At 42.3% G+C, this 13339-nt stretch overlaps 1 protein-coding gene across 1 annotated transcript in view; it reads left to right on the top strand.

The window, feature by feature from the left end:
* The window catches only part of PIGL (phosphatidylinositol glycan anchor biosynthesis class L), a 114519-nt gene extending 101559 nt beyond the window's left edge, over window positions 1-12960 (top strand). Inside the window, exons 6-7 of the mRNA XM_066599521.1 lie at window positions 2843-2976; window positions 12553-12960. Of these exons, the coding sequence (XP_066455618.1) occupies window positions 2843-2976; window positions 12553-12678 (260 nt within the window). The 3' untranslated portion in view covers window positions 12679-12960. The remainder of the gene's footprint in view (window positions 1-2842; window positions 2977-12552) is intronic.
* The last annotated feature ends 379 nt before the right edge of the window (window positions 12961-13339 follow it).

Below are 13339 nucleotides of genomic sequence, written 5' to 3'. Positions count from 1 at the left end.
CAGTGCTAACCACTGAGCTACCATGCTTCTTGCAGTTTGATTCAAAGTAATTTGGACCAAACTGAACTTTTTGATGAAATTCGGCGAGCCAAATGAACTAAACTTCTGAAAAGTTTGCATATCTCTATTCTTTGTAAAGTGGCACCTACACTCTAACCTTGAAGTCCCTGAGCTGATCTGAGGCCCATGTATGTATCTAGGGGTGGGTTATGGATTTATTATCTGGTGATTATGCATGTTGACATGTTAACTACATGGATGTAGTGTATATGAATAAACAAAGAAAGCCCATTAACCTCTTAAACCGATTATCTAGTTATGACCTATTGATAACCCGTTATTAATATTAGATTCATCTGCAACCCCATCAGCTGTTCACCGGGCCGATGCATTCCCACACTGAGCTGATTTCTGTACGAGGCTGTTCCCACTGAAGTGTCCCTGCTTAGTTTTGGAGGCCAAGTTCAATGGGAACTTGGCCTGCAATACCAAACTGGGACAGTCCAGTGGGAACAGCTTCCTACAGAAATTGGCTCGGTGTTGGAGCGCATTGACCCAGCGAGACAGGGGTCCAAGGCGACAAACCCCTGCCTATCTACAGTTGATGATCTATCTTACGGGTAGGCCATCAATAGTTTACAACTCTTTAAAGGGATTATGCTAGAATTAGAAGTTATTCCCTATCCACAGGGTAGTCGATAATAAAATGTTTTATTATATAAAATGTGAATGATGGCGGCACTTGTAATAGAAATGCCACAATATAATGTAGAGGCCGGCACAAAGCATGATGTCACGAAACAGAATGTCTATTTACAACATTCACTCCTTGGATGACCATTAGCAGCCGTCTATTGTTCTATAAACCACAGTCCACCATATGCCCCTGCCAGGCTGACCTTGCCTAGTTGCGTCCTATTAGTTGCAGGAAGTCACTATTCTTCCTACTCATTCTTCATAGCAGCAGTAGACATTTAGCCGCTGCTCCCATGGATAGAGCTCCATCTCTTGGATAATTATCGTCACTCTATGTAAATCTGGCTGTTCTTATCTCCCGTGAGGTCACAGTCCTGCTCACAAGCTGGTGCATGGTTGTGCCATGATCCGGTCCATGAAAGGTCAATGTCACCACCCTGCTAATTATTAACCCATTAACCTCTCCGTGTACCTCTTCCATAAACTGTGTAATCATTGCTGGGGATGATAGAAGATATGTATCTGATCCCCGCTGCTCGTGAAGGAGTTATAATAATGGACATATACTATCCCTTTATATGTAACCATAGCCTCGAGTCCTAATATATATGATTGACAAGCAAATATATGATTTCTAAATTCCTTTGTTCACACTTAACCCCTTGAGGGAATGGTCATTTTTTTGTTTTTTCATTTTTGTTCTCTCCTCCCCACTTTCAAAAATCATAACGCTTTTATTTCTCCGTTGACATAGCTGTGGTTTCTGGGGCTGTATTCAACCTTTTGATCACTTTTTATGAAATGTTTTTCTTGGAGAAAGGGCAACAATTCTGGCATTATGCTTTTTTTTCTGACGGCGTTCACTGTGCGGTATAAAAAAATGCATTGTTTTAATAGGCCAAACGTTTACGGATGTGGCAGTATCACATATGTTTTTTGTTTTGAGTTTTTTTTATTGTAAATATTGGAAAAGTAAGTTTTTCACGTTCTCAATATTATTTATTTTTCGTAATAATTAGATTTTTTTTCCATTTTTACATTTTTTGGTCCTCTAAAGGGACTTGGGATAGTGTGATCGCTTATACAGTATATTGCAATATTTTAGTATTTCAGTGTACTGTTTTTTCACAGGCATTCCGTTAAGATGTGCCACAGAAGCATCTTAATAGCCAAACCTGGGGGGGTCTTCAGAAGGCCCCTGGCTACCATGACACCTGAGCAGCACCCTGCTAGTCCCAGTTCGGGACGTCTACATGCTGATTGGGCTATTTAATTGCTGCTATCAAAACTGTTAAATAGTTAACAGACGCAATGGGAGTGACTTAAAATCAAACGCACATCTGACAGACACGTATGTGGGATCGTGTATATCTGATGCGCATGTACGCTGGATGTCACCAAGGGTTAAATCAGATTAGCGTGCCCTCACACATGGAGGAAAATGCTTTATAGACAAATGTGCTGCAAAATCTGCATATCTGACGTGTGTATGTGCTGTGAAATCACTACGGATTCCAAAAGGCGAATTTCACAGCCATTCCTCGGCAAGTCTGCATAAATATAATGTGGATTTCATGCAGCCGCCAATCTTGCACAAACATGAACCCCATTCTTTTGAATGGGGTCATACACATGAGCGATCTTTTCCCACATTGCATTGCACCACGAGGCAATGCAGGAAAATAATTACGGCACGTCCTATTCTTGTACAACCTTTCAGACAACAGTTGCCCATTCAAGTCAATTGGTGCGCAAAAAAACCAAGGAGCACATCTGTGCACTTTATTTTTCCCTGATCGTTAAGTGATTCTAGAAAAAAACATGCTGCTCTTACTGGCCAGTGCCGATCACATAGACAGCATTGGCCAATCAAAACAGGCGGTGTGTCTAAGACTAATGATGCATACTAAAGCACAATGTACATCCCTTAGTCAGAGAAACGTTGCAGCCATCTTGTTTGTCTCTGAGGTTCGCTTTAATTAAGCTGTGCTGCAATACCTGAAGTAACCTATGGACAGATGTGGCGCTGTTTCCTCTAAAACGCAGCAGTATTCTTCTTACCATGGACAACCCCTTTAAAAATATACATTTCTTAGCACCACTTGTATGTTACTAATTGGTGTTGTGTCCATATTGATCTACGCAGGATGCTCCGTACTGCTGCTGGAATCTGTGAGCGTATTCAGGAAATACATCTCACTACTGGACCTGCCTCTGAGCTGGCTCTGCAGCCGAGATGTCGTCTTCATATCATCGGGAAGACAATACAAACAGGCCAAGGTAACATTTCTACACGACAGTCTGATGCCGTGTATCCACCCAAATATACCATCTGCCACTGCCGTATATAATAAACACACGTGCAACTTTCTAACAAACTTTGTTTCAACTTTTCACAGCTTGCAATCTCTCCACTTGCAGTCAGTGAATGAGAACATTCAGGTTTTACATCTAAAGGCTAAAACCCTGTTTGGAGCTACACTCTTTCAAAGCAAGTTTTAAATTCTGGGCATTTACTATTTATGACCCATCCTCAGGAGTAGATTTCATTGGTGAGGATCCACCGCTCAGGATCCCCGCCGATTAGCTATTCCTCCGTCCCACTGTCAGCGCAGTGGGGATGGATATCCGCATCCATGTTCACGACGGAAGAATAATGGATGGCTTTACTTTCATTAAAATCAATGGAAGCAGTTCCTTCTATTACACTTTTGGCTCTGTGTTTTGCGGTCAGAGCCAGAAGTGTAATAGGAGGCGTCGCTTGTATTGATTTCAATGGGAGTGAAGTTGTCTATTACTCTTCCTGCACTTAGCACGGATGCCGACACCTGGCCCCGCTACACTGACAGCTAGCCAGAGGAACAACTGATGTGTATTCACTGTGTTTTTTATGCATGTTGCCAGGAGACAGTGGGGGGAAAAAAATGACAGTTGGAGTTTTTTTGCATTTTGTATGAAAAACATAACTCACAAAAAAATAATCCAAGAATGCACCATCTGTTAAACTGCAGGGCAGGGTCCCCCAATCTGGGCTGGGTTGAGCTGGGTGGCTGTATACTAGTCGGCATTGAACATTCAGCTTGTTCATATTGCAGTCTGGCTCTTTGCATTCTACCAGGGTCTAATGGTGATTGAGCCTGCCCTGCAGTTTATCAGATGGTGCATTCTTGGCTTCTTTTTCTGTGAGTTATGTCTTTGTACATTTTTTCTCTCTCACCTCTGTGATTGTAGGGAAAAAAACAATGAATACAGATCCGATACTGATGTAAAAAAATGCACACATGCATCAAAAACGCATGCAAGGTGCAAATAAACATTGCAAATGGTCTATTTTAATGGATTGAAATGCACGTGAATGAGTCCTGATGGTCAATTTTCTTGAATGAGGGCATTGAATGGTGAGCAGGTGCTATAATGTTGGACCTAAGGGACCTTTCATGGGCAAAATTTGGCCACAATACATGGAAAATTCCAAACCAAAATACACATGGCTCTGTGCATATTTTGATGCGAAATTGGCTTAATTCTTCAGCTCTGCATCAAAACACGTGTTACAGTCAATTTCCAGCCTGGGAAAAAAAATCTCTAATGGTGCCTATGAAACTGTTATGATAAGTACTGGGCTGTTTGTTGGGCGTCAGAGAAAATAATGCCCATGGTTTCCATTTTCTATCATTTGGTCTATCTACAGCTGCTGGTTGGACGTTTTTTGTGTGTAGTACACTACAGCTTTTAGTCTATACCTTGCAGACTGTTCCATCTTTTTATATGATGCATGCCTCTATTGTTTGACTTGTACGGGGTAATATAAAGAGACCTGCATTGCACAAAGCCACCCGCTGTGTTAAAACTAGAGCATCTACTGCGCAGAGCCAGCAGCGATGGTGATAGTCGTTACCTATCGCTCGGAGGACCTATTGTTTTCTCTCGGAAGGTCTGTATATTAGGCCTACTTCTGTAATACATTTACAGCTGTATTCACAGGGGTGACTTTCCCGTGTGAGTGCAAGATAGACAGAACTCACATGGAAAAAGAACTGTAATTTGAATGGATTAGTTCACACATGCGATTTTTCACACTGACAGCCCGACTTAGAAAAATCGCTGCATGACCGATTTTTGTGTGATTCTTGTTCAAGAATTGCCCATTATCTTCTATGGGAGCATTAAAAAAAACGGATCGCACTCCCATGCCGTGCAAGTGCAATCTGTTTTTAACACCTGGTACTATGGGAACCACATGAAAAAAAGAACCAGGAAGCGCAGATCAGTGAAATACACGCGGGAAAAAGGATGTAAAACACATGCAAATCGTGTGGGAAAATTGCAAAAACGCATAGCAAACGCATGAAAGTCACATTTGTATCACACAAAAATGGTCAGTTTTTTTTTACTGACCAAAGTCGTACTCCCTAATGTGTATAATGTGAATATGTCACTGGGATCTAACTATCTAAGGTTGCATTCACACCGGCGATTTTCCTGTGTTCTGTTGGGTCCGGGATGGATAAAACTGGCACAGAAAAAGAAGCTTTTCATTTAAATTAGTCAATTCTCACATGTGGTTTTTCACTCCGACCGCTAGTGTGAGTTTGAAAGATCGCTGCATGTTCTATTTTTGTGTGATTCCTATTCGAGAATCGCCCATCCTTTTCTATGTGTTTTCAAAAAACGTATCCTACTCGCATATGATGGGAGTGCATGTGTGTACGATCCTTTTTTAACATGTTACTATGGGGTCCACATGAAGTAAGAAGTGCAGAGCAGTGAAAAATGGATGCAAATCGCAAACGTGCAGGAAAACAAGTTTTCTACTTACCAAAATCGCACTCGCAGTATGTGAATACAGCCTAAGGCCGGCTGTCTGCGGACATTGCGATATACCACCGCATTATGTCACCGCGATCTTCTGTCATGAACCTATCGTTATGATAGGTTCATCGTAGAAAATCGCAGCATCGCGATTTTTATATATGCAAGAGGAAAATCTCCACGATTTTCCGCTCATGCACATCGGGCTGCGCTTTCCATAGTTATCCTATGGAAAGCTTTCATTGCGTTACCCGCGTGCGCATTATCGCCGCGGGTAACGCAGTTAACTATCACCTGTGGACAGGAGGCCTAACCTATCTACAGTCATTGTCAAAAAAATAAGCCCCTAACAGGAGTTGTCGGAATGGAATGAACCTTTCTATGTGTGATTGTAGCGTTGAGATATATATATATATATATATATATATATATATATATATATATAATATATATACACACACATACAATATCAGAGCAAATTTATTGGGAAAAAACTCAACACTTGAAGAGAGGCTGTAGTACCCTGTTGTACCACCTCTAGCTTGGATACAAGATGGAATACAGGCAGGCATGGAGGCTCTAGCACCCTGTTGTACCACCTCTAGCTTGGATACAAGATGGGATACAGGCAGGCATGGAGGCTCTAGCACCCTGTTGTACCACCTCTAGCTTGGATACAAGATGGGATACAGGCAGGCATGGAGGCTCTAGCACCCTGTTTGGCCACTTCTAGCTTGGATGGAAGCTGTGGTACAGGTGAGCATGGAAGCCCCAATACCCTGTTGGCCACATCTAGCTTGGATGGAAGATGTGATACGGGTGGGCATGGAAGTTCTAGTACCCTGTTGGGCCGCCTCTAGCTTGGATGGAAAGCATGTAAGCATACAGGTTCTGTATGGTATCCTGCGGCATATCGGTTCATATTTGCTGTAACTGAGTCTCTAGATCATGCAAACACGTAGACTGTTGAATATGGCGTCCCAGATGGTCCTGTACATGTTCTATTTGTGATAAATCTGGTGACCGGGCAGCCACAGAAGTGTGACAATGTTATGGGGACATTCCTGTGACCCCCTTGTGTGTTCGGCTGAGCATTATCCTGCTGCCTCTTAGAAACCGCCATGAGAGGAACACATGTGGCTGCAGGATGTCCTGAACATATCGCTGAGCTGTCATTGTCCCTCTTACCACTAGGGGTAACCGACTGTTGTATAGGGTTGCCCCCCAGACCATCACACCAGCAGTGGGGGCAGTGTGCCACTTCACAGCAAAGTCAGTATTGAGATGCTCACCCCGAGGTCTCCAGACATGTACACGGCCGTCATCAGCGCCCAAACTAAAACTAGATTTGTCGCTGAAGACAACCGTCCGTAGCAGTTCAGTTTCATCATCCATGACACCACTGCAAAGAGAGGTGGGTGTTAAAGACAGTACATGTAATGAGCATTGTGAGACCAAATGTCCTTCAGCCAAACATCTGGAAAAAATTCAGACAGACACAGGGGTGTAACAATGGCGCCACCTTTCTCTGGAAGGCGAGCAACAAAACATTTGGAGCTGCTCGTGCTTGTCGGGCGATTTTCTACTGGTAGTCTGTCTGGGGCATTCTGAGCCCAGTCGCCTTGTGTACCTTCACGCATCCACTGGTCCCAACACCTCCTAACAGTCTGGTCAGAACACCTCAGGCAGCGACCAATTCGTTGATACGACCATTCAGTGTCTCACATCCCAATAATATGGCCCCTCTCAGACTGTTAACTGGGCGAAGTCTCTTTGATTGTGTCGTAGAGGGGTCAAGTGGTCAAGAAAGTTCTACACAAGTGGAGAAAGAGGTCACTGCGCACAAGGAGCCTCTGAGAGCCTTTTTATATGCCAAGGTTGGAATGACTTTTAGGGCCTCAGGTGGCAAGACCGTTCATCGAATCACGCCACAGCTCTAATCATTAGGCTATCAGCTTTAGATGTAACTGCATGCCGAGTTTTTCATCAAAATGACAACTGCTTCTACCGGTAGGTGCCTGATATTTTTTGACAAAGAGTTTATCTATCTATATACATATTCTCATGGCGCAGCTGTAAGCATTCTCTGTAGGTTTTCTTCTTCAGTCTCAATGTCTCTTGTGTCTCAAAACATTAGGGAGCTGATTGTATTATCTTTCATTTCTTGATTTTCTTGTTGAGGCCTGAGACCGGCTAATAGTGTGAATTAACATGAGATTGCATCAAGTGAGGCCCATGTGGCAAATAATTATCTTATCATTGCATCTAAGGGGAATTACTAGCTGCATATAGATTCATTACCATCCTTGGCTATAATGGATATCATCAATGAGACCGGTGTAATATACAGCTTTTATAGCATACAAGCATAATGGCAATATAATAAATAACTGATTTATACATGTATATTCACTGAGGCTGTGAGTACTATATACACTGAATATCTACTGTATGGCTGGATTCACATGGAGTAGTTAGGATTCGAGAAAAAAAGAGCATTGTCAAAACTTCACAATCACAACCTTTTGGTGTGGTTATCGACGAGGTTGCAGCTTTTACATCAACCACATCAAAACTGTGGCAAAAATGCGTATGGTTTCGCTGATGTGGTTTTAACTGAACCCCAACCACCTTGCGTCAATACAGCCTGTTGGAGATACAGGCCCCTTGACGGTTGGAGCTTCCTTGTATGGAAATTAGACCTGTGAGCCCAGAGTGCAGCGTAAACTCAAGTAAGCACATTTTCCGTGGATCAGTTATAGTGTGAATCCACATTAGAATGGGAAAATCAAACTGTTTCAGCGACTTGCAACAAGGCCCTGGTGATCGGTGCTAGACTCTTGTACTACTGTGTCGAGAGTGATGTGCTTAAGGCCTCATGTCCACGGGCAAATTATGAATTAGGATCCGCACCCCATAGGGATGCATTGACCACCCGCGGGTAGATAAATACCTGCGGATGGTCAATAAAAATGATTTTTTAAAAAGTGGAGCATGAAAAAAAATGAACCATGCTCCATTTAGGTGCGGGTCTCCCGCGGGGACGGCTCCCGCAGGCTTCTATTGAAGCCTATGGAAGTCGTCCGGATCCGCGGGAGACCTAAAATCGGAATATACTCACCTGCTCCGGATCTTCCCTTCTTCGCGGCTTCATCTTCTCTCCGTCGCGGCCGGATCTTTTTTCTTCGGGCCGGCACATGCGCGCAGCACGCAACCGACGTGCCCTGCGCATCTGCCGGGCCGAAGAAAGAAGATCCGGCAGCGACGGAGAGAAGATGAAGTTGCGGCAAAGGGAAGATCCGGAGCGGGCGAGAGGTGAGTTAATTCTTATTTTCAGCCCTCATGTCCGTGGGGCAGGAGGGACCCACTATGGATTCTCCATGGAGAATCCGTAGCGGGCCTGATACAACGTTGGTGCTCCAAGTTATGTGTCCAAATGCACAACTTATTGTTTCTTAGCACGGATTGGCTATAACATTATATGACCAGTTTTAGTGCCATTGCTAAGAGAAATAGAAAGCAAGACTCCGGTGGACAAAAGAGAGCAAAAATTGGATCAGTGAGCAGTGGAAAAACATCACCTGGTCAGATATATCCAGCTTTCTGATGCACCATGCTGATCTGGAGCCAGAATTTAGCACAGGCAGCATGAATTGATGAACCCTTCCTGTCAGCTCTTCACAGCATGTCAACAACTGCAGAGAGCTTATTCTGACCACATGAGCCAATATTCCTGCTGAAGGATTTTAACACCAAGTAGAATCTTGTCATGACAAAGTGCTGCAGTTCTGAAGGTCGAATGACGTCCAATGCTCTACCAATTAGGTGTCTCTAATAAACTTTTTATTCAGTGTATTTCGTAACACACAAGAAGATTAGTTCATTAAAAATTCGCTTTAACATTTGAACAGGGGTGCACAACATACTGAGTATTAAGGATGCACTGTTTAGCCATATCTGGGTCTCCTATATATAAGGACAAGTACTAAGGGTGCACTGTGTAGCCATGTTTGGGTCTCCTATATGTCAGGACAAGTACTAAGGGTGCACTGTGTAGTCATGTCTCGGTCCCCTTATATATTAGGACAAGTACTAAGGGTGCACTGTGTAGTCATGTCTGGCCCCTTATATATTAAGACAAGTAATAAGTGTGCACTGTGTAGCCATGTCTGGTCCCCTATATATTAGGACAAATACTAAGGGTGCACTGTGTAGCCATGTCTGGGCCCTATATATTAGGACAAGTACTAAGGGTGCACTGTGTAGCCAGGTCTGGGTCCCCTATATATTAGGACAAGTACTAACGGTGCACTGTGTAGTCATGTCTGGCCCCTTATATATTAGGACAAGTACTAAGGGTGCACTGGGTAGTCATATCTGGGTCTGCTATATATTAGGATAAGTACTATGGGTGCACTGTGTAGCCATGTCTGGGCCCTATATATTAGGACAAGTACTAAGTGTGCACTGTGTAGCCATGTATGGGTCCCCTATATATTAGGAGAAGTACTAAGGGTGCACTGTATAGCCATGTCTGGATCCCCTATACATTAGGACAAGTACTAAGGTTGCACTGTGTAGTCATGTCTGGCCCCTTATATATTAAGACAAGTAATAAGTGTGCACTGTGTAGCCATGTCTGGTCCCCTATATATTAGGACAAATACTAAGGGTGCACTGTGTAGCCATGTATGGGTCCCCTATATATTAGGACAAGTACTAAGTGTGCACTGTGCAGCCATGTATGGGTCCCCTATATATTAGGACAAGTACTAAGGGTGCACTGTGCAGTCATGTCTGGGTCCCCTATATATTAGGACAAGTACTAATGGTGCACTGTGTAGCCATGTCTGGGTCCCCTATATATTAGGACAAGTACTAAGGGTGCCCTGTGTAGTCATGTCTGGGTCCCCTATATATCAGGACAAGTACTAAGAATGCACTGTATAGTCATGTCTTGGTCCCATATATATTAGGACAAGTACTAAGGTTGCCCTGTGTAGCCATGTCTGGGTCCCCTATATATTAGGACTAGTACTAAAGGGTACACTGTGTAGCCATGTCTGGTCCCCTATATATTAGGACAAGTACTTAGGGTGCCCTGTGTAGTCATGTATGGGTCCCCTATATATCAGGACAAGTACTAAGAATGCACTGTATAGTCATGTCTGGGTCCTATATATATATATATATATATATATATATATATATATATATATATATATATATATATTTATTTTTTTTTTTTTTTTTTAAGTAACGTTTATTTAGCTAAAATAGACAAATAAACAGAAACAGCAGACCTCATAAAGAATGCACACCTTGCTGATACATCACAGTACATGAGAACTGAAAAAAAAGACAAAAGTCAAAACACTGAGTGTCTTGCATATTTGTGTGCATTTCTCATAATACATAGTACTTGGCTGTTCATTTTCACATTTATTTATCAGCTACCCATAATGGAACAAACCCAAACCAGGGAGGGCTCCTAGCCTCGGAACTCCAAAACACCAGGAGAAAAAGAAAAAAATAAGACAAAACAAAAAAAAGGGACAAAAAAATAGAGAGAACACTCCCCCTCCCCAAAACTTTAACCCTTGGTGGTCCCATATATATTAGTACAAGTACTAAGGGTGAACTGTGTAGCCATGTCTGGTCTCCTATATATTAGGACAAGTACTAAGAATGCACTGTGTAGTCATGTATGGGTCCATTATATATTAGGACAAGTAGTAAGAGTGCACTGTATAGTCATGTCTGGGACCCCTATATATTAGGACAAGTACTAAGAATGCACTGTGTAGTCATGTCTGGGTCCCCTATATATTAGGACAAGTACTAAGGGTGCACTGTATAGCCAGGTCTGGGTCCCCTATATATTAGGACTAGTACTAAGGGTGCACTGTGCAGCCATTTCTGGGTCCCCTATATATTAGGACCAGTACTAAGGGTGCACTGTGCAGCCATTTCTGGGTCCTCTATATATTAGGGCTAGTACTAATGATGCACTGTGTAGTCATGTCTGGTCCCCTCTATATTAGGACAAGTACTAAGAATGTACTGTGTTATGTCTGGGTCCCTATATATTAGGACAAGTACTAAGAATGTACTGTGTTATGTCTGGGTCCCTATATATTAGGACAAGTACTAAGAATGTACTGTGTTATGTCTGGGTCCCTATATATTAGGACAAGTACTAAGAATGCACTGTGTTATGTTTGGGTCCCCCTATTTATTAGGAGAATAATTAATGTCTCTCGACCCGTTTGGCACTCCAGAAGTGAGTATATGAGTTAGAGGTGTCATATATGCGTGTAGGTCTCTCCATTGTAGTTTATAGGACTTATAAAATGCCAGCCCATTACCTCGACATCCACCATCTACAATGGAGAGAGCTACATGCATCGTCTCCTCTCTGGAGTGCTGATTTGGGGGAAGGTGACCCCTATTTTCCCATTAGTTGGGCATCCTAGAAGTGGAACTTACTTTAATTTATTATGGCATATACTTAGGATATGCCATAAATGTCTCAGTTGGGAATACCCTTCCAACCCTTGGAAGTGGTTCAGTATAGCAATTTGGCCCTCGGACCAGAAAAAGTTGTGCACCCCTTCTTTAGAGGAAATATGGTTGTATTTTCTCTTAAAATGGATTAGGTATCATTTATGAAAATTAGTGTGAAAAAGAAACATTAGTGTTGCCGAAAGAGACAAATCAGACGCATGCTTGTACTCTCTAAACCTGGGCATAGATGTCTCACAAATACCCGTGCTTGGTGATATTCATTTCTTAGAACTTCCAGGACGATGTAATTGCAGGACGGTTTCTTCCTCTTTAATGAATGTTTGGAGAGATAGTCAGAACCTCAGTGCCCGGTCATGTGCTGTATATTCAATTAAAGCAAAAAAGGAAACAACTAGATCTATGAACATGGACAGTCCCACCCATGACAGATGGTCTATAACATCTCTGCCGTTATCTGAACTAATTGGATTATGTTCCACAAACTAAATATTGATGCTGTGTCTGGTTGTGTTGCAGGAGGCAATGCTGCACCATCAGAGTCAACTACTCTGGTTTCGTCATCTCTACCTGCTCTTCTCCCGCTACATGATGATCAACTCACTGACGTTTTTACATGACGAAAAAGCAGAAAAGAAAAGCTGAGCGTTCTCTGCTCTCATCACTTGTCAGCAAAGTACTGGACTATCCCTGTACACCCCTGTTCTGGCATCCAGGACATAACTTGACCTGTCATTTTAATAATGGACTAGAAGTTCCCTGGCGGCACTGACAACACTATTGTTTTTTCTTTTTTACATTATTTCCTCTACAGTTTTAAATAAAAAAAAACTATAAAATGGAGATGGTATGAGTGTAAATGGGATTTTATTTATAATAGAGTGCATATCAAGGGGCCTTCGTAATAAATTTACTTCCTTTAAAGTATATGGAGACCTTTTGTGCATGGAAAATCAATATACACATTTCTTACTAAGTCCCTGCAGAAAATGTGATACACTTATATGTTTTTTTAGGGATATATTAAAAGACATAAATGGGCTAACACACAAACAAAAAAATATAAACCAGTAAAGTCCGTAACTTTTTGGTATATTACTGGCCTCCACTCAAAAACCAGAGGCTTTACCTCTTTATTTATTTATTTATCTTTGGTGCTTTGTGACCGTTTGATGCATGGGCATAACAACTATCCTCTGTAGGAAGGAGTAGATCAGAGAAACCTGCTGCTACTCTATACCTGGTAGCATGCAGGAAGGCTCTTTACACTACTTGAAACTAAGTCTATATTTTCAGCCTAGGTCTG

The sequence above is a fragment of the Eleutherodactylus coqui genome, chromosome 4 (assembly GCF_035609145.1).
Source record: "Eleutherodactylus coqui strain aEleCoq1 chromosome 4, aEleCoq1.hap1, whole genome shotgun sequence".
Classification (NCBI taxonomy): domain Eukaryota; kingdom Metazoa; phylum Chordata; class Amphibia; order Anura; family Eleutherodactylidae; genus Eleutherodactylus; species Eleutherodactylus coqui.
The sequence above is the reverse complement of the archived record's forward strand: the minus strand, read 5'-3'. Positions and strand labels throughout refer to the sequence as shown.